Here is a 20283-nt window from a genome sequence, read left to right on the forward strand (position 1 = left end):
CAGTAATTACACTCATTGTCTCCAGGCAGTGACAAAGATAACCCTATGTTAGAATAGAATGAAGGAGGCACTGATTTCAGGTGACTGAGCCAAAGTAATTGGATTTGTGGGCAAAACCTTTGAAGTGATACTCCTGGTGTGCATGCCAATCAGCACTGCCTGATAGGAGCACTTACTGGGGCCACTTCCTGGGCATGTCTCTTCTCTGGCACATCCCCACTTGGGGACCTCTTCTATTGCTCCCTCCTTTGCTCCTCATGGGCGCCCCCCCCACCATGATCCTTCATACACACCCTGCCCTATGAAGTTTACTATTGTTAAAACCCCCACACTTGTCTCCCCTGAGTGATGAACCAAAGCAAAGCTAAAGGCTTTCAACAGCCCGGAAATGGCTTATCCAGGCCAATACTTTGTCCCTGGAGGTCTCTTCTTGTGCTGTTGCTGCCCAGTGACTGATTGGCAGCTACAGGCTGCCTGGCCAATAAGTACACCCTGGCTTCTCCAGCTTTCTTTCAAAATGGGTAAGTGGGACTTTTACTTATGGGTGTAACATGTATATCCGCACTGGACTTGCCTCCTGATATCAGCGCTGACTCTTCTAACCCTGAAATGTGGGTCTGTCACTCACATCTGGACCACATACCTTGGTCTGAGCAATTTAGCCAACCCTTCCAGTGCAGATACAGGTCCACAGATCTGAGCATGTACCTGCAGCAGGACCACTGGGCCACTGCCACATTTCCTGTTGCCTTCAGCCTGGACGTGGTGTCCGCCAGACATGGACTCACACACCCATGCATGTCATAAACATTGTCCATGTACTTTCAATTTGTGCTGCTATGGCAAAGGGAAGTCATGGAGGGGAAGGAAGTCAATATATATTTTTCTACCTCTTGAAAAGCTTCTAAACAATTGTTAGGACTCGGAATACAATGAGGCAGTGAGCATCATTGCTCATCTGTGAACTGAGACAGATAGCTGATGTGTACCTGTCACCCTTGCAGGCATCAGACACTTCGGTTGATTGGGAATAACAGGCTGTAGCACTAAAATGATGAGACTTGTGAGCCCCGGTGTGTGTGTGTGTGCGTGTGTGTGCGCGTGTGTGTGTGTGTGTGTGTGTGTGTAATTGTTGTGTTCTCCCACCACATAGTAATGTAAATGAGAAGGCTTTAGAATTTTACATGCAAGTGGCTCAATGTGAATGAAGGAGGCCATTAATAATGAGAGAGAAAAAGTCAACTCTTTAAACTTTATTGTCCTGCCCCTGAGCATGAGTGAGTCTTTTGGGCAAGTGAGAAGGAGGTCCTTTTCTCTTTTAATCCCCTTTTAGCCTTCACTCATTCCCAGAATCATCCCTGGAAAGGCCTGTTGGAAACAGCAGTGTGTCTATGACTGTTTCCATTTGGACCAAAGATGGGGTCAGAGAGTGGTGGCCATGAGCCTGGGCCACTCTCATCTGTGGGGGACAGGAAGAGGCAGGGGAGAGTGGGTAAAGAGGTTGGTCCTCAGGTTGGCACATATAATGATGACATAACTTTAAAATCTAATGCCCAATAAAGGAGAGTTTGAGCAATATAAAAATATGTCAATCAGAAAGAGATAGTCCTCTTAGTGGATACAGGACACAGTATCCACTGAGAAGTAAGGTCATCTTCACTTGACCCTTCCAATGGCTGCTGGTTTATGGCCGTTATTTGATTTCCCTGACCTGAATTTGTCTACAAGTGAAAACAGCATTAACTCAGCATTTACTACTAGAGGCCTGATGCACGAAGATTCATACAAGAATGGGCCTTCCTTCCGCTGGCTGCTGGCACCACCTTGGCTCCGGCTGGAGCCACCTTTCTGCCTTGGCTCCGGCCCGGAGCCGCCTTTCCACCTTCCCACACTGCCCAGAGGCCTGGAGCTGCTGGGGTGATACCTGCATATGCAAATTAACCCAACATCTTTGTTGGGTTAATTTGCATACTCACTCCTGATTGGCTGGTGGGTGTCACAAAGGTACAGTCAATTTGCATCTTCCTTTTTTATTAGTGTAGATATCCTGGTCCCAATTCTAAGCTTCTCATCTGAATTACCTTTTCTCATCCTCACAATCGCCATATGAGGAAGGCACCATTCTCTGTACCCATTTTAGAGATGAGGAAACTAAAGTACAGAGAGATGATGATACTTGTCCAAAGCTAGCCTGCTCGTAAGTAACAAGCTGGTGTTCGCGCCCAGGCCACTAGACGCCAGAGCCTGCCACACGAACCACTATACCAGGTGCCTCCACAAAACATGCAGGGGTGATTTTTTCAAATTAAAGGCAGAGCTCTAGACAGAGGCCACCTTGGTAAAAGGTGTCCTCTCATTACTCGCTTTCAGCTTAGTGTCCTTAGCATCCCAGAGAGCATCCCAGGAAAGTCCTGCTACTCAGCTTTGTGCTGTGGCTCAGACAGCCCTTCTGTGGCAGCTTTGGGTTGGCAGTCAGTTTACTTCCCCTCTTCTCAGCCTCCCACCCCATTGAAAGCAGAAATGAAAGGAACCTCTGGGTATTCCAGTGTCCTGGCCAGGTTTTAAAAATGCAGTTTGTCCAGAAATTACAATTGGTATCATTTCAAAGCAATTTCTGTCCTTAATGGCGAGGGATGGTTTTTATTTTTTAATTGGTGTTTGCCTGAATTACATCTGTACCCAAGGCAAAAATAGCATGCTGCTTGTTTTCACTCATTTTTGGCCCTGGGCCACTCCCCATTTCTTTGTATTAGCAACAGTAGATGCTCAAGGACCCTGGCACTGGCCCCACTGCCAAGTACAAGTGTCGATCTAGGGTTTTGTTTTTGTTAATCCTTGCCCATTTCTTTTTAAAGAGAATGGAAGGGAGGGAGAGAAAGAGAAACACCCATGTGAGAGAGACACATCGATGGGTTGCTTTCCGTATGAGCCTGCAACCAAGGTATGTGCCCTTGACTGGAATTGGACCCGGAACCCTTCAGTCCTCGGGCCGACGCTCTATCCACTGAGCCAAATCGACTAAGGCTAGATCTAGGGTTTTAAAGCAGGTGTCTTTTCGGAGCAGTTGCCACTGGGGAGGGGTGAAGGACCCTGAGCCAGAGGACCATCCCCGTGGCTGTGGTTTCTAGCCCAGTGACCAGCAGGTGCCCCTCCTCTCTTGCAGCCCCTTCAATGACCGGCCGATGTGCAGGATCTGCCACGAGGGCAGCAGCCAAGAGGACTTGCTCTCTCCATGTGAATGTACGGGGACCTTGGGGACAATTCATCGGAGCTGCCTGGAGCACTGGCTGTCATCCTCAAACACCAGCTACTGTGAACTCTGCCACTTCAGGTTTGCAGTCGAGCGCAAACCCAGGCCATTAGTGGAGGTCAGTAATTGGGGCACGTCCTGAAAACTTAGCTCTAATGAGCAAATGATGTCTGCTTTTATGCCCAGATCACAAACCTTGTGCAGTTTCACTGAAGCACGGAAATAGCTTTGCGTGAGAGTGTGTGCATGTGTAGGTGACACAGACGGAGATAGCTCACTAGCTCATTCAGGAGCAACAGTAGAAAGTTGACCTCCCTGAGGTGGAGACAGGAGAAGAAATCAGGGTGAGGAGAGGGGGAAGTTTAGAGACCTGATCTCCATTTTTCTATCCCTGTGAAGTGGAGCAAACAGGTCACTTTTCTCTTTGCACCCCATCTGCCCGCCTTGAAGCAGCTGATCAATGGGTGTATTCTGAGAGGTCTTCATGAAAAAGTATTGCTGCATAGTGGCTTGAATAGTTCCGTGACCTTAGGTAAGTTACTTCACCTCTTGGAAGTGCTATGTATGAGGATTAAATGAGTTAATGTTTATAAAGCACTTAGAAGAATACAGGGTATACAAGTGTTTGAATTTTTTTTTAATCTTTCCCAGGAAATTTATACAAGTTTTTTTTTTTTTTTTCAATTAATAACCTAGTATTAGAATCTCTTTTCTTAAAAGGTGGTGTTATCAACCCAGCTGTTAAAATGGCGGACATTCTCTTTTAGGTTTTAGGAGCCACATGAGTCTTCTTTAGACCAAGGGTCTGGTCTTGTATGAGCTGGGGGAATTGGAAAATATCATTGGACTAACTTTTCCCTCTCTCCTACCCTTGATTTCTACCAGCCAATTAAAAATTGGCTCTTGGCAACAACAAATATTCTAACACATTATGAAAGAGACCCAAGACAATGTGCCTATAGCCCAGACATGCTAGTAACCTTCTCCTTACTTTAACAGCTGGCCCAGTGCAACTTTGGCATTAAACTAAAGCTGGAAATCAAGAAGCCCTTCTGGAGGACTATTTAAAACAGTGTGTTAGCGCCTTGGCACTCAAGGCTCTGGAGAGCTCTGCATATGTGTGCTCTTGGGTTTGACCTTGAAATTTTAATCAGGGCCTGTAACTGAGGCCTGTTTTAGCTGTGGCTTGCTTGCCAAATGGCACAAATTTATTTGACTTGCCCCAATAAACTCTATGCTTTTTTTTTAAGACTCTGGATCAAGTGACCTCTTAATTTAGCTGTCTTGCTGCTTGACAACCACTTTCAGAAATTCATATTTATAGCGTGCCCATCAGGGATTTGGCCCTCTGCCACATTCACTGGGATTTACATGTCAGAACTTCTCTGCAGATGGGGAAAAATAATTAAATAATAAACAAAGGAGATGACGATTTCTCAAGCCCAATGGCAAAACTGAAAAAGAAGCCTATTTCCCCTCTCTAGAAACTTTTGGGAACTTCCCCAAGTTGATATGGCCGCTTCCCCGGGCAAGCTGGCTCCCCACAGTCAGAAAACCCTGCTTCCATGGGCTGCATCCAGTGGCCTTCTTTACTAGTACCTCCCAGTAAAGAAGACTTTGCTTTTGCTTGGGAAAAACCCCAGGGTATTGGGGTGATATATAACAAAGGAGTGTGTGTGTGTGTGTGTGTGTGTGTGTGTGTGTGTGTGTACGCACGTGCACACAACTCAGTTTTCACATATTACACCCGTGTTGTATCATTCAGTGAACCCACTGACTCCCAGAGAAGGAAACCTATCCACACACAGATGCCTGTCGGGACACAGACAGACCAGAATCTTGGGCAGCTGCCATTAAATGAGGAAACAAGGCAAATGACCTTGAGAATGTGTGAGGTGCTCTTCAAGATTTAGGGCTTCGCCTACAAAAACTTCACCCAAACGGTCGCGGGTGGTGAGATTTTCATTGCACAAATGGAATGTGACATTTTTCAGAGTTAATGATGATTGAACAAGTTGAAAGTGAAAGGCAAACCTTCTCAAGCCGGGGGAGGCTGGCCGTTTGATCATCCCAGGGCGAGATGAACTTGCTGTTTGACCACAAGCAATAAAAAGAAGTTGTCTTTGGTTTCTCAGCTGGAGGACAAATGAGAACCAGGTGCAGGCAGACTTTTAAGCAGATGACATTACTAATTGACTTTCCCCCTTACCAAAGGAAGGGTTTATCATAGTGACCATTGCTCCGCAGTACGTTTACCGCCAGATAAACACGAATCTTTTCAGTAAATCATCAAAATCTGCCAATTTGGGTGAAGCATTAACGGTTGTTACTTTGTTTCTCATTTTCACTCTTTTAATTGCTTTAATCGTTACTTTATTTACCAGTCAGGTCTGCCTTCTCATTAAAGCAAGAAAATTCCATAACATTTAATTTTAAAATCGATGTGGTAATAACAGCTCCTGTTGCTAGAGGAAGCAGTTGGAAAAGTCATTTATAAATTTTGTTTGTCAGCACCCAGACGTTAACATTGGTCGGAATTACTTTAACACCTCAGACTCCCACTCTTTAGTAACTCAGTCCTCATTCAACATAGCCCTTTATCCTCTTTTTTTTGTTGTTGTTCCTTTTTTTATTGAATTTATTGGGGTGACATTGATTAATAAAATTATACAGGTTTCAGATGTACAATTCTGTATACTGTATTGTGTGTTCACCACCCCAAGTCAAGCCTCCTTCCATCACCATTTATCTCCCCTTCCCCCCCCTCCCACCTCTCCCACTGACCCTGTCCCTTGATCCTCTTTAACACCACTGTTCCAAAGACACTTCCCCTTCACTTCCTTTCCTGAACTCTCTGCAGCCAGCAGTTGGAAGTTCATTTTTAACAGGTTGGGAACCCAGGGCTGGTACCTAAACATGGGCTGCTACATAGAATCTTTCCTCTCCCTCCCCACAAAAGAGTGAGTTTCTATTCCTAGTGGCGAATCAATGAGCTGGTTTTTGTTGTTATTGTTGTTGTTAATCCTCCCCCGAGGATATTTTTCCATTGATTTTTAGAGGGAGTAGAAGGGAAGGGGAGAGACAGAGAGAGAAACACTTACGTGAGAGAGACACATCAATTGTTTGTCTCCCACATGTACCCTGACTGGGGCTGGGGATCGAGCCTGAACCGAGGTACATGCCCATGACCAGAACTGAACACAGGACACTTCAGTCCATGGGCCAAGGCACTGTCTACTGAGCCAGACCGGCTAGGGCAATGGGCTGGTTTTTATTAGCACATCCAAACTGAGCATCACCTCCCCGCTTTACCACTGACCGTGTGGATGAGGTGGCTCAGTTTCTCTGAGCTGCAGTATGAAGGAAGATGAGCTAGGAGCTCTCTCTCCCTGATATCCTTGGTTTCTCTGAGGCTCTATAAGGCTGAAGGTCCAAGGCTAAAAGTTCTTGTGAGGGGAAAAAAATGTGCTCTGCACTTAAAAGACTACCTTGTATGCCCTGGCCCATGTTGCTCAATGGTTATAATGTCCCCATGCACCGAAGGGTCTTGGGTTCGATTCCCAGTCAAGGGCACATACCTGGGTTGCAAGTTCAATCCCCAGCCCCCAGTTGGGGTGTGTGTGGAAGGCAACCAATTGTGTCTCTCTCACATCCATGTTCCTTTCTCTCTCTCTCTCTCTCTCTCTCTCTCTCTCTCTCTCTCTCTCTCCTCTCCTTCTCCCTTCCTTCCTCCCTCCCTTCCACTGTTTCTAAAAGTCAATGGAAAGACATCCTGGGATGGGAATTAACAAACAAAACAAAAAAAAAGGATACTTTGTGTGGTATATGATTTATACCTCAAGATGATTGCGTGTGCGTGTTTGTGTGAGTGTGTGTCTAGTTACCTGCCTACCTACATGGCCAGACTACATCTTTTTAGTCTCTTTTGGTAAATTCATTGCCCTAAATATTTTTTTGTCGTTAAATAAGCCAGTATAACAAGAGCTAGTTTCAACCCAAAAGCTACATCTGGATCATCTGGTTTTCTCTAGACGTGGGTAAATTTTCTCTACAGTCCAGCTAATATAAATCTCATAAGGTCTGTGTCCAATGAGGTAAAGCTTGGAAGGAAAACATTCAAACTGTACATAGCAAGAAGGAAGAGCAGATATAACCCATGTGTTTCCTCTCTGCACAGCTGGCACAGCTAGCACGCCTCTCGTGAAGGCTACATATTTTCTGCTGGTGATGTGTCCATTTGTGAGATGAATTATCCCCAAGAATAATGACCTGGTCGAATGCAGTCAACAGACATCCACTAACCATAAAAGGATTCCCTGAATGACCAGCCTGGGCGGTTTTATAGTCTCCTTCCCGCTCATTTTTAGTTTTCCTCATTTCTCTCTACGTTGAACTCTGATACCGTTCTTTTTTAAGGGTAAAATAGAACAAACCAATAAAAACACCATGGCTTGTTTCCCAAAGCCGTGCGCCTTGACTCCAGCCTGCAGCCGTGATTGCACATCTGACTGAGCAGGTAGCCAAGGAATTCCATCTTCCTCTGTGCAAATAGCGTGCTTGAAACATCAGTTTCTGGTGATGGGAGTATCTGCGTTTCCTAAGACGTGTATCAGGAACACCCAGCCTTGCCCGGGAAACACATGAAGCCATAGATCAGCTGAACAATGTCGTGATTAAAATGAAACAGCCAGGAAGTGGTGGAAATCTGGAGGAAAGGCTTCCCAGGACCTGTCCTTCCTCCAATCCGGTAGACACGGTGATTGTTCACAGGCAGAGTGATTAGGTTTTCATATTTCTGTTTCCTTGACGCAAACCCTGCTGACTGATAAGAATTGTATGAACAATTTAAAAGCTGTTCCCTGTGAATCAGAGGTTTAGCTGAATTGAAAGGGAGTGTTTTCACACACATCAGTTACTCTGAATAATGGGATGTAAAGCTAGGGAGGTGAGGATTGGAGATATTTTTCCAAACGCTTTATTTATAATTATTTTTGTAAGTCACAGGAGGGGGGTGGGGGGAAGATGGTCCTAAAGCCCTGGATTCAGTGTAATCTCCAGCAACACAGCAGGGAGCAGAGTTGAACTGCTGTGGAGAAGTCACTTTGTGCCTTGGCTCTTGCTATTTAATAGATTTAAGACTTCACTTAAACCTTCCTCATGTGTACATATCAGACTTAGGCGGCGACATTGCTGGGCTCTTATTGTAGTGGGTTTTGTTTCCTTTTGATTTAATATATTCATTTAAGTAAAAATGTGAGCTTGTGGTTTCAGAGTATTTATGTCATCAGCAGGCCCTCGTACCGTTGCAGTAAGTAGGGAAGGACAGCACAGGGGATGTAAACTGATTCAAGGCACTTCCCCCATGTGAGGACCACTTATTCCATTCCTTGAAGGCAGGCGGGCAAGTTCCCCTCTTCACAGCATGTGATAGGCAACCCAGAAGCACTTGTTCATTATATAAATGGATGGAGAAACCCCCCTCCCCCAATTGCAAGTCATATATCGTATGGTTGGCCTATGGTTGTAAATCAAAGAAACTGACCCCTGGCCCTTACAGTTTAAGACAGACTCCATTGGACAAGGGCTTTCGTATAATACAAACTAGCAACATGTCTTTGAGCAACACAGCAATGTGGTGATTCTGACAATCCTTTCGCCCCTCGTCATCAGTCTTCTGTCCAGTTGTAAGGAATGGCTGGTGGCAGGAGCCCCGCATGCGGTCACAGTGCGGCGCCTGGCAGGCCTGAGAGAAGTGTGGTGGGGGTGGGGCGATCGGGCCAAATCAGAAAGATCAGGCCCAGCTACTATTTGTCAAGCTTTCAGGAACACAAGCACTATGCAGGCAAACACTTCACCACAATCTAGCGGGGGTGGGGGAGGATCCTATTATCCATTTGGTAGATGAAGAAACAAGTTTATGGTGGTAATGTTAGGTCAAGATCCCTTAGTGAGAAAACAAGAGGGTCTCTTGGCCCTGCATTCGGGCCTCTCTGTCCACTCCATGCTGTGTTCTGGAGGGATGAAATGAAAGACAAGGCCACACCCCAGCGTCTGTGAAATGGAACGTGGGAGGGACTCAGTTGAGTCCACAAGGAGTTCCCACTTCCCATTCTCGTGTCCACCACAGACTAGCCACCTGAGCTCTAGGGCGGGCTGGCACAGGTTCTTCCTGCTCTGCCACCAGGTTTAGTCGGCCCCTCCTTTCCAGCTCCATGTACCTGAGGCCACTCTCCTACCCGATCCAGGCAAGGCTAAGGCCTCACAAAGCAGAAAAAGGCGCTGTAGCATGAAGAACAAAGGAAATGCCAAGTACCGGAAGGGAGTGTGTGAGGGACTTGGTGTTTATTTTATGGGCAACAGAACAAAGGTCCTCCCACTGAGTGAAACCTTTGCCAGTGACTTTCCCAAGCAGGGCTAACGTCACGACTGGGCTGCTGGTCTAGAACTGCAACACAGACGCACTGGGCTGGCCGCAGGAAGCCTGGTTCCATCCTGGCCCCATGACCTGCACTGAGAACCTGAACAAGGCATTTCTCTTCTCTATGCATCAGCTTCCTCACCACTGAGTAAAGCAAACCTCACAAACTGGTGACTTCATTCATGCACACAGATGTGCTCTCTTGAATTAATTTTTTTTTTTTTTTTAAGAATTTGAATGCCTTTAAATGGGACATGTACGCTCCCGTTTCCCCGGGCCTTGTCTTTTGCTTACCTCCATCCAACCCTCTTCAACCTCTTGTGTTACCCATGTACTATTTACAGTTGAGATTCCAGAGTTAGGTGTTCCTCCCGCCTTTAAAAGAGTTCTCTAATGCTATGTGCATTGCCTTCTACCAGCACACCTTTCTTTCAGGGTAGTAAAGACTGAACCTTATGATCTCTCCTATTGTCCCCACATTATAAGTGAGCTGAAATGACTGGTTCACAATTACAAGGTAAAGGAACAGCTGAGAGACAGCATCCTAGCATGGACAGTGAATAACGATTCAAATATCTTACACTTGCATAGTATACCCTAGTGCTGGCCCAGCACTTCCTTGACCCCTGGTAAGGTCGCTGAGCAGGCAGGCCACCAGCCTCCAAGTGTCACCATCCTTTGTGCCAGCTGTTGAGATGACATGCCTGATGACCGACGTCCAGCAATCCTTGATCCTGCAGTTGTTCAGGCTTGAATGTTTCTCTTGGTCTTGATAGCTAATTTGGCAGTTGCTTCGTTACTTAAAGCTTAGTTACAAAGAAGCTGTTTTAAGGTACCTATTAAATTCACAGCTTGCTTCATTAAAAATCACTTCATTAAAAAAGCCAGCCAACCGAAGTGTTCACATGGCCATGCCAGATGGAAGTGAGCTCACAGCTTGGTGCCTATGTCTTTAGCCCCTCCGTGGCTGGTGAAGGATTAATTTGGAGGGAAAATCCAGTCCCATGCATAAAAGACCATATCTATTATTTTACTTTATTATTATTATTACTAGAGGCCCAGTGCATGAAATTCATGCACGGGGTGGGGTGGGGCACGGGACCTTCAACCCAGCCTGCACCCTCTCCAATCCGGGACCCCTTGGGGGACGTCCAACTGCGGCCACAATCCTGGACCACTGGCTCCTAATCGCTCACCTGCCTGCCTGCCTGCCTGGTCAAGCCTAAACTGGCAATCGGATAGCATTCTCACAATCCTGGACCACTGGCTCCTAATAGCTCACCTGCCTGCCTACCTGGTCACCCCTAACTGCCCCTCCCCCCACCAGCTTGATCGCCCCTCACTGCCTCTGCGTGCCAGCCTGATCACCCCTAACTGCCTCCCCTGCCAGCCTGGTCATCCCTAACTGCCCCCTGCTGCCAGCCAGGTCTCCCCCAACTGCCCCCTCACTGCCGGCCTGGTCGCTCCTAACTGCCCCTCCCACCAGCCTGGTCACCCCTTACTGCTCCCCCTGCCAGCCTGGTTGCCCCCAACTTCCCCCCTCTGCCAGCCTGGTCGCCCCCAACTGCCCCCCCCACTGGCCTAGTTGCCCCTCACTGCCCCCCTGCCAGCCTAATTGCCCCCAACTTCCCCCCCCCAGCCAGCCTGGTTGCCCCCAACTGCACCCTCCCACACCTGGTTGCCCCTAACTGCCCCCTCTGCTGGCCTGATCGCCCCCCAACTGCCCCCCTGCCAGACTGGTCACCCCTCACGGCCCCCTCACCAGCCTGGTCGCCCCACGCAGTCTGCTTGTTCAGTCGTTTGGTCACCCCTCACTAACCCCCCTGCCAGCCTGGTTGTAGGCAGCCATCTTAAGAGGGTGTGAAGGTTAATTTGCATATTACCTCTTTATTATAAGATTATTATCATTATTATTATATTATTATTATTATTATTATTATTATTATTGAGAGAGAGGAAGGAAGAGGAAGAGAGAAAAATCAATGTGAAAGGAAAACATCCATCCACTGCCTCCTGCATGCCCGCTACCAGGGATCAAGCATGAAACCCAGGCATGTGCCCTGACCAGGAATAAAATCAGCAATCTTTCCGTGCATGGAACTACACCCAACCAACTGAGCCACACCGGCCAGGGCCACACAACTTTTTTATTTTAATTATTCTGTTTTTAAAAATCTAGAGGAGGATAAAGAATAATATAGCAAACAGGTGTGTATCTACTACCTAGAATTAGCACTCCAGGGAGAAAATGTAGTCTTTACTAATTTATCCTCAGGTAGTCTCAAATATAGGAGAAAATTCAGCCAGGTTTTCCTTAAGCACATCGGGGCCAAAAATAAGAGAAAGTAAACAAAATGCGACAGATAAAATCCTGAAAGATTCTGGACCTTTGAGCTAATTCCAAATGTAGGAACAAATAGTACAGCTAGTGTTGGACACCACGAGTTCCACTGCTTTGAAAAGAAGACAATTAGAAATTATTATTTGGGAGTTCAGGGATGGAGAGTGGAGGTGAGGGTGTCCCTGGGCAGCTGCCCGAGGAGCTTTGTAAAGGGGAGCAGATAGAGGAGCAGTGAAGTGTCACTGAATGATTAGAGTTGCGAATCATCTTTCTCCTAAGTCTTGCTGAAATCACAAAGCACAATTAGCTCCCTGGAACGGCCCTGGGTAGGTATGAGGCACCAGGATGAACTGCAGAGAAACATAAATTGCAGACACCCTGCCTTGGTGCACATTTCAAATGCAGAGTTATAGAATAGGCATAAAACTCCCGGCCGAGGGCTCCTGCCAGCCATCCTCTTGCCTCTTCAGTTTTGTGTCCACAACTGACATTTAACTCCAAAGAAAGAATTTGTGTTTTTTTAAGCAAATAATGGTGTGAAATATTGTGAGCAATATGTGATTATGGTTAAATGCTGCCTAATGGACAATTGTATTAGAATGAGCAAAGTAGAGACGTCGCTTCAGCGAGGCAGTGGGAGATCTGTGGTCCTTTATTCACTGAATAACACCTGCTGTGCCCGTTGGTGCTAAGACCTTCATTTTCTAGAAAAGGCACAGAGGTGGACACGACACTTCCATCCAGTGGCATTAATTTCCCTTTGAGTCTGTCTGCTTTTATCCTTTCCATGCTCACACCCCAAAGTTTTTCCTTCTTATTTACCGTTTTCTAGGCAAAGGGAAAATATTATGTGCCATACACCGAATGGCACCATCTTAATTCAGTGTCTGGGCATCCCTGCAACGGGTATTATTCCATTTTGTAGATAAGGAAGGTGAGACTCCAAGATGTTAAGTCATTCTTGAAAGATCTTAAAAAATTCCAGCCACAGGGCCAGGAAGTGGAGGAGGCAGAAGAAAGCAGGTCTCTGGCTCCATAGCCCTTGCTCTTTCCACACCTGGCTTCTTCCTTCCTGGCTCAAAAGTGCTTTCTTTCACTTGCTCACTGACATGCACACGTGCAGCACACGCAGATCTGAGGACTTCTTCACCAGCCTTTTTAAGGGGCTAGATATAGTTCGGAAAGGAGAGAATGAAAAAAAATGTGGATTAAAGCCCTGATTTCCTCTTGATGCCTAATTCCTCTCTTAACTCCAGCGCTGTTAGCAGGGAGGGAGGAATGAAGAGTGGAGCACAGAGGATTTTTAGGGCAGTGAACCTATTCTGTACAATACTATTATGGTCGTTATACATTTATCCAAACCTATAGAATGTACAATCCCATAGTGAACTCTAATGTCAACGATGGATTTGGGGGGATAATGCTATGTCTATGTAGGTTCATCCATTGTAGCAAGTGTATCACTATGGTGAGGGATGTGGGAATGGAAGAGGCTATGCATGTGGCGAGGCAGGAGATATATGGGAAATCTGTACTTCCCACTGAATTTTGCTATGAACTTAAAACTGCTCTAAAAATAAAGTATATTAAAAGCAAAACCCTGAGCTGTGCCAGATTGTGTGCTGGGACAGTGGAATGGCATTACTTCTCTATGCCTCTTTATACCCTAGTCCAGCCGGGAAGAGAAGCTCTCAGGTATATCATCCTATTTGGAAGCCAGAAAAGTCATTCTCGGTTTCCAAGGGACTTTATAGACCCTTTCTTATTTTTTTTCTTTTCATCCAGTTACTCTTTCTCTGCATTTGAGCCTTCATTTTTCTGGGTTATTGTTCCGCCAATTTCTTCTGAGATTACTCCTAAGGGAGAGATGTTATTTGAAAGCCTGTTGAACTCAATATTGTTTAAGAGCCCTTTCTCTCCATTTACAAATGGTTATGAAGGTTCATCACTCATCCTATGCTTACACCACTCTTGTTAGGTAAATTTCTTTCAAGACTGTCATCTAAGTAATTCAGATAAAACCTGGTTTTACAACTCATGAAGGAAAACACTGGTTTTCCTCTTGAATTATTTGTATAAGTGCCTCAGTTATTTGCTGCACATTTATGACAGGTGCAGCAGACTTGGGAAAAGATAAGAAAAAACTGTCAGGTGTTTTGGCTTTGCTTTTCCCCTCCATATTTGCTGCATGTGTGTTTCTATGCCGTGCCTCATCACTGCCTGCCTTCATTCTTGAAAAGATAGGGACCCTGGAGGTGGTCTGGGATAAGGAGGTTTCTGTGCAATCCATTATTACAGAGTTAGAGGAGTAGATTTACACTGTGATAGATATATGAAAGGGAAGTTATGTTTGCCCTTGTGCAATACGAAAGAGGAAAACCTGCTTTGAAGCTCTTAATTTAGAATACTGAAAACTGGGTTTGACTTTAAGGTGTGCCACTTTGGAAAATGTGTAGATTTGTTTGTGAAGATTGAGGTCAGATGAAAAGAAGAAAACGAAATCTTTTCTGCACATTATTTCATCACTGCTACACCTCCAGTGATGCTATTAGAAGCAGAATGTTGGAATAAATTGTCAGGTTCAAGATCTGTTAAGGCTCCAAGGGAAATGGCTAATATAGCACATAGGAAATGCTGGCAAGCAGGAACAGCAGGAAGTTGTAAAACAGAATCTACAGGCCTTTAAGGACATTATATCTGGGAAGAATCAGTAAAAGCAAAATTTGGGAGACGAAGGGAAAACCGTCACTATCCTAGAAAAGAATGTGATGCCTCCTCCTTCCAAAGGCCTGCTCATTGTATTAACGCTGGGAGATGATGGGAAAAGGATGAGAGATGGAAGTAATAAAATGGCTCTAATATTTTTCTAAACGCTGGCTTCATCTGCTTAAAATCTATGACTTGAATGTTGAAACCCAGAAGTCATTCATTCATCAAAATATACATGTTTTCAGCTGTTAATAAGAGGTACCTGACAGATATATATCTGAAAAGTAACCCTACGAGATGAAGATGTGGCAAGGTCCGGGGCCAGACAGCTTCACAGGGGAGTTTTGCCAAACATTCAAAGAAGAACTAAAACCTATCCTCCTCAGACTATTCCAAAAAATTCAAGCTCATTCTATGAAGCCAGCATTACCTTAATACCAAAACCACATAAAGACAGCACAATGAAAGAGAATTGCAGGCCAATATCCCTCATGAACATAGATGCCAAAATCCTCAACAAAATTCTAGCAAATTGGATCTAGCATTACATCAGAAAAATTATACACCATGACCAAGTAGGATTTATCCTGGAGATGCAAGAATGGTACAATATCCCCAAATCACTAAACCTGATACATCACATTCCTTAGACAAATTGAGAGTAAAAATCACATAGTCATATCGATTGATGCAGAAAATGCATTTGACAAAATCCAACACCTTTTTTTTATTAAGAAAAAAAAAACCCTCAGCAAAATGGGAATAGAGGGATCATACCTCAACATAATAAAAGCCTTATATGACAAACCTACAGCCAACATCATACTCAATGGGCAAAAACTAAAACCATTTCACCTAAGAATAGGAACGAGACAGGGATGCCCACGTTCACCTCTCCTGTTTGACATAGTACTAGAAGTGCTAGCCATAGCAATTAGACAAGAAGAAGAAATAAAAAGTATCCAAACTGGAAAAGAAGATGTAAAACTGTCATTATTCACAGATGACATGATACTGTACATAGAAAACCCTAAAGACTCCATCAGAAAATTATTAGACTTAATAAATGAATTTGGCAATGTAGCAGGATACAAAATTAACGCCAAGAAATCTATGGCATTTTTATACACCAATAGTGAACTTACAGAAAGAGAGATTTAAAAAACAATCCCATTTACCATCGCACCAAAAAAATTAAGATACCTAAGAATAAACTTAACTAAGGAGGTAAAAGACCTATACGTGGAAAACTACAGGACACTGAAAAAAGAGATAGAGGAAGACATAAACACACCATATTCATGGATTGGTAGAATCAACATCATTAAAATGTCCATAATACCCATAGCAATCTATAGATTCAATGCACTCCCCATTAAAATACCAAAGGCATATTTCACAGACCTAGAACGAACTCTCCAAAAATTCACCTGGAATAAAAAAAAAGCCCCGAATAGCTGCAGCAATCCTAAGAAAGAAGAACAAAGTAGGAGGTATCAATACCAGATATCAAGCTGTATTACAAAGCCACTGTTCTCAAAACTGCTTGGTACTGGCACAAGAATAGACATATAGACCACTGGAATAGAATAGAGAACCCAGAAATCGACCCAAACCACTATGCTCAATTAATATTTGACAAAGGAGGCACGAATATACAATGGAGTCAAGATAGTCTCTTTAATAAATGTTGTTGGGAAAATTGGACAGATACATGCAAAAAAAACGAAACTAGACCACCAACTTACACCATACACAAAAATAAACTCAAAATGGATAAAGGGCTTAAACAGTAAGACAGGAAATCATAAGAATATTAGAGGAATCCACAGGCAGCAAAATCTCAGACATATACCGAAGCAATATCTTCACCAATACAGCTCCTAGTGCAATGAAAACTAAGGAGAAAATAAACAAATGGGACTACATCAAAATAAAAAGCTTCTTTACAGCAAAAGAAACCACCAACAAAACAACAAGAAAGCCCACTACATGGGAGAACATATTTGCCAATGTCATCACTGATAAGGGTTTAATCTCCAACATTTACAGGGAACTCATACAACTTAACAAAAGGATGATAAACAACCCAATCAAAAATGGGCAACGGACCTAAATAGATACTTTCTGAAAAAGGACATAAGAAAGGCCAAGAGACATATGAAACCATGCTCAAAGTCACTGATCACCCGAGAGATGCAAATCAAAACGACAATGCGGTACCATCTCACACCTGTCAGAATGGTTATCATCAACAAATCAGCAAAGGACAAGTGCTGTCGAGGAGTCAGAGGAAAAGGAACCCTCGTGCACTGCTGGTGGGAATGCAGACTGGTGCAGCCACTGTGGAGAACAGTATGGCGTTTCCTCAAAAAACTAAAAATGGAACTCCCATTTGACCCAGTGATCCTACTTCTAGGAATATATCCCAAGAAACTAGAAACACCAATCAGAAAGGATATATGCACCCCTATGTTCATAGCAGCACAATTCATCATAGCTAAGATTTGGAAACAGCCTAAGTGCCCATCAGCAGATAAGTGGATTAAAAAACTGTGGTACATCTACACAATGGAATACTATGCTGCAGTAAAAAAAAAAAAGGAATTCTTACCATTTGCAACAGCGTGGATGGAACTGGAGAGCATTATGCTAAGTGAAATAAGCCAGTCAGAGAAAGATAAATATCACATGATCTCACTCATTTGTGAATATAATGAACAACATAAACTGATGAACAAAAACAGATACAGAGACAGAGATGCATTGATCAGACTGTCAAATCTCAGAGGGAAAGTAGGGGAGGGTGGGGGTAAAGAGGAGAGATCAACCGAAGGACTTGTATGCATGTAAGCCTAACCAATGGACACAGACACGAGGGGGGGTGAGGGCATGAGTGGGGTGGGGGGGCAAAGGGGAGATAAGGACATATATGTAATACCTTAATCAATAAAGAAAAAAAATCCAGAAATATTTTTTTTTAAAAAAAAGGATGTGGCAAGGCAAAAGGAAATATCTAAAAACCAGAATTCATGCAAAATAGAGGAATTTTTTAGGGAAATCTACAGGACACTTCAATTTATTTTTACCAAGGGGATTTTCCAGTCTCGGGTTTTTTAAACAGCTTTATTGAGATAATTTATATACCATATAGTTCACCCATTTGAAGTGCACAGTTAAGTGACACTTAGCATATTCACAGTGTTATGTGACCATCACCACAGTCCATTTTAGAACATTTTCATCACCCTAAAGTGAAGCCTCACACACTTCAGCCTTCACTCTACAATCCTCCCATCCCTAGGCCACCACTGCTCTATTTGATATCGCCATGGATTTGCCTGTTCTGCACATTTCCTATAAACAGAACCCCACAGTATGCAGTCCTATGTGACTGGCTTCCCTCGTGTACCATAATGTTTGCAAGGTCTAGTCTCAGGCTTTATAGAAAATGTGTCTTCACCTTCCTTGCTATCATTTTATTTATTTATTATTCCTTCTCAACATCCTATTTGCCTTAATATACTGCTACTGGTAGTTATCCTTTGCTGAGTCCATGCCGCTGCTGTAGGCATGTGATTGTTCTGCTATTTGTATGTATCACCATCTCCATTGTAGAAGTGAGGAAACTGGCACAGAGACACCAATGGTTTCCCCCTCTTAAAGTCCTGCCTTCTCCCTGTCGCAGTTTATGTGATGAAACCCTGTTCTTATTTTTACTCTTTTATTGTATGAAAATCGTTTGTATATTGATTTTTTTTTTTACTATTGTCTGAATTTTTGCCATCTTTGCTCAATGAGTGTCCTTTTTTCCCTTTAATCCAATTAATATAATTTGGTTGCCTTCTTGGTTCTGCTGCCCTACAAAATATCATATACCTAGATTTTCTTTTTGCCATATAGCTGAATGTGTTAAGTGTTTAGAATTCCATTCTTACATTTAAAAGCCAAGTGGGTTGCCCAGAAATTTAGGTGAATTTGTTTTGTCCTTAATCTTTTCCACATTGAGGATATAAGCAGGTCATCTGAAAGCATGAGGTTTGGTTACAACCACATAATGCATGTCTTTCTTAAGTTAAATATTGGTGTTACACAAGTGGTTCTTATTCCAGAAGCAAAGATGACAGGTGGAAGGAAAGAAGGGAGAGTTCTGTAAATGGCTGAGACCTTGTAACAAAGGCAGAGTAGACACCAAGGACGCCAGCTAGTGACTAACTACTGTCTAAGCACGCTGCGCTGTGTAGGCCAGGATTCCCCTCAGCCCTCCAGCATGCTGGCGAGGGCCTCTTTTCTCTACCACTCTAGCTGCTGGCTGACCCTGAATTTCTCCCAATAAAACGACTAGGACTCAGGTACTAAAGAAGTTAATTTGTCCACACATGGGTGTTCAGGTTCAAAAGCTGTTGCCTAGCTCCCAGCCCTGGGTAAATGCTGAACACTGTATGTGGGAACAATGAACTTTGTCCCAAAGATGAGACCCTACTGCCCATATTCTTAAATTCATCAAACCTCAGAAAGTTGGACTGGACCAAGGAGTGTCTTAAGACATTTTATATAAATGCTCTGGAACAGTGCTTCTTCCCCTCAGATATGCTTGAGAACCTGGGAAAAGCTTGAACTCATTATAATGAATATAAACCACTATATTGAACTGTACTCACCAAACCTGCTAAGAGACTAAAACTTAATTATTCCAGCTGCTAAAAGAAATCATAAGTATATAATGTGATAGAGTTGCTAGATGTCTCTACAATGGCAATCATACAGTATTAAATGTATCAAATTAACATTGTACACCTTAAATTTACACAATGTTATATGTCAAACATATCCATTAAAAAAAAAAAACTTATCATTGAAAGAAAAAAGAAAAACTCTCCCCTGAAATGCACAGACATCCAGTTTCAAAGGGGTCACGGGTTTTCTGAACCCTTCCAGCCTAGGTCAGGGACCCCTGATCTAGAAAAATAGTTATATAAATTACAAAGCACACAGATTTTCCAAAAATGTCTCCTGCACCCTTAAAGTGTTTTAAGCATGAAAAGTAAGAGAAGCTTTTCAACACTTCACTGCAAATTCCCTCCTCTGTAAGGAGGCCATACTATAATTCTGTGGGTGCCACCACCGTGGATATAATTTGCTAGTCTTAAATGGAGAGCTAGTGATTCAGTCCGCACATAAGCAGGACTGGGCTAGTTATTAACTTGGGCGTTTCCATGGTTGGCTTGATTCTGCCTTGGGGACACATCGGGGGCACATGTCTCAGGATCACTGAAGCTAAAATGTATGTGTGTCTCCCGGTTGGAACAGAGCTTTCCCACAGGCAGGAGCTGTGTCCATCCAGCCACTGTCCTGCTCGCCCTTGTGTAAACCCAGTCCTTGATACCATGGCCCATATCGTTTGAGCTGTTGCTCCTACCCCTTAAGAATGTCTTCCCTGAAGACAGCTTCATGAGATTTGTAGCAAAATGGTCTACAAATACTGAACATAATCAAGAGAATAACTCCAGCAAAATATAAAATGTTGCCCTCCGCTCTTCTTACACTATGGCATATTTTTACCTG

At 43.9% G+C, this 20283-nt stretch overlaps 1 protein-coding gene across 4 annotated transcripts in view; it reads left to right on the plus strand.

Annotated features, from left to right (window-relative positions):
- The window catches only part of MARCHF3 (membrane associated ring-CH-type finger 3), a 140896-nt gene that overhangs the window by 102672 nt on the left and 17941 nt on the right, over positions 1 to 20283 (plus strand). For all 4 annotated transcript variants that reach the window (XM_054714938.1, XM_008141360.3, XM_054714939.1 and 1 more), the window contains one exon: positions 3164 to 3368. In XM_054714938.1, the coding sequence (XP_054570913.1) occupies positions 3164 to 3368 (205 nt within the window). The remainder of the gene's footprint in view (positions 1 to 3163; positions 3369 to 20283) is intronic.

Source organism: Eptesicus fuscus, chromosome 4, assembly GCF_027574615.1.
Source record: "Eptesicus fuscus isolate TK198812 chromosome 4, DD_ASM_mEF_20220401, whole genome shotgun sequence".
Taxonomy (NCBI): domain Eukaryota; kingdom Metazoa; phylum Chordata; class Mammalia; order Chiroptera; family Vespertilionidae; genus Eptesicus; species Eptesicus fuscus.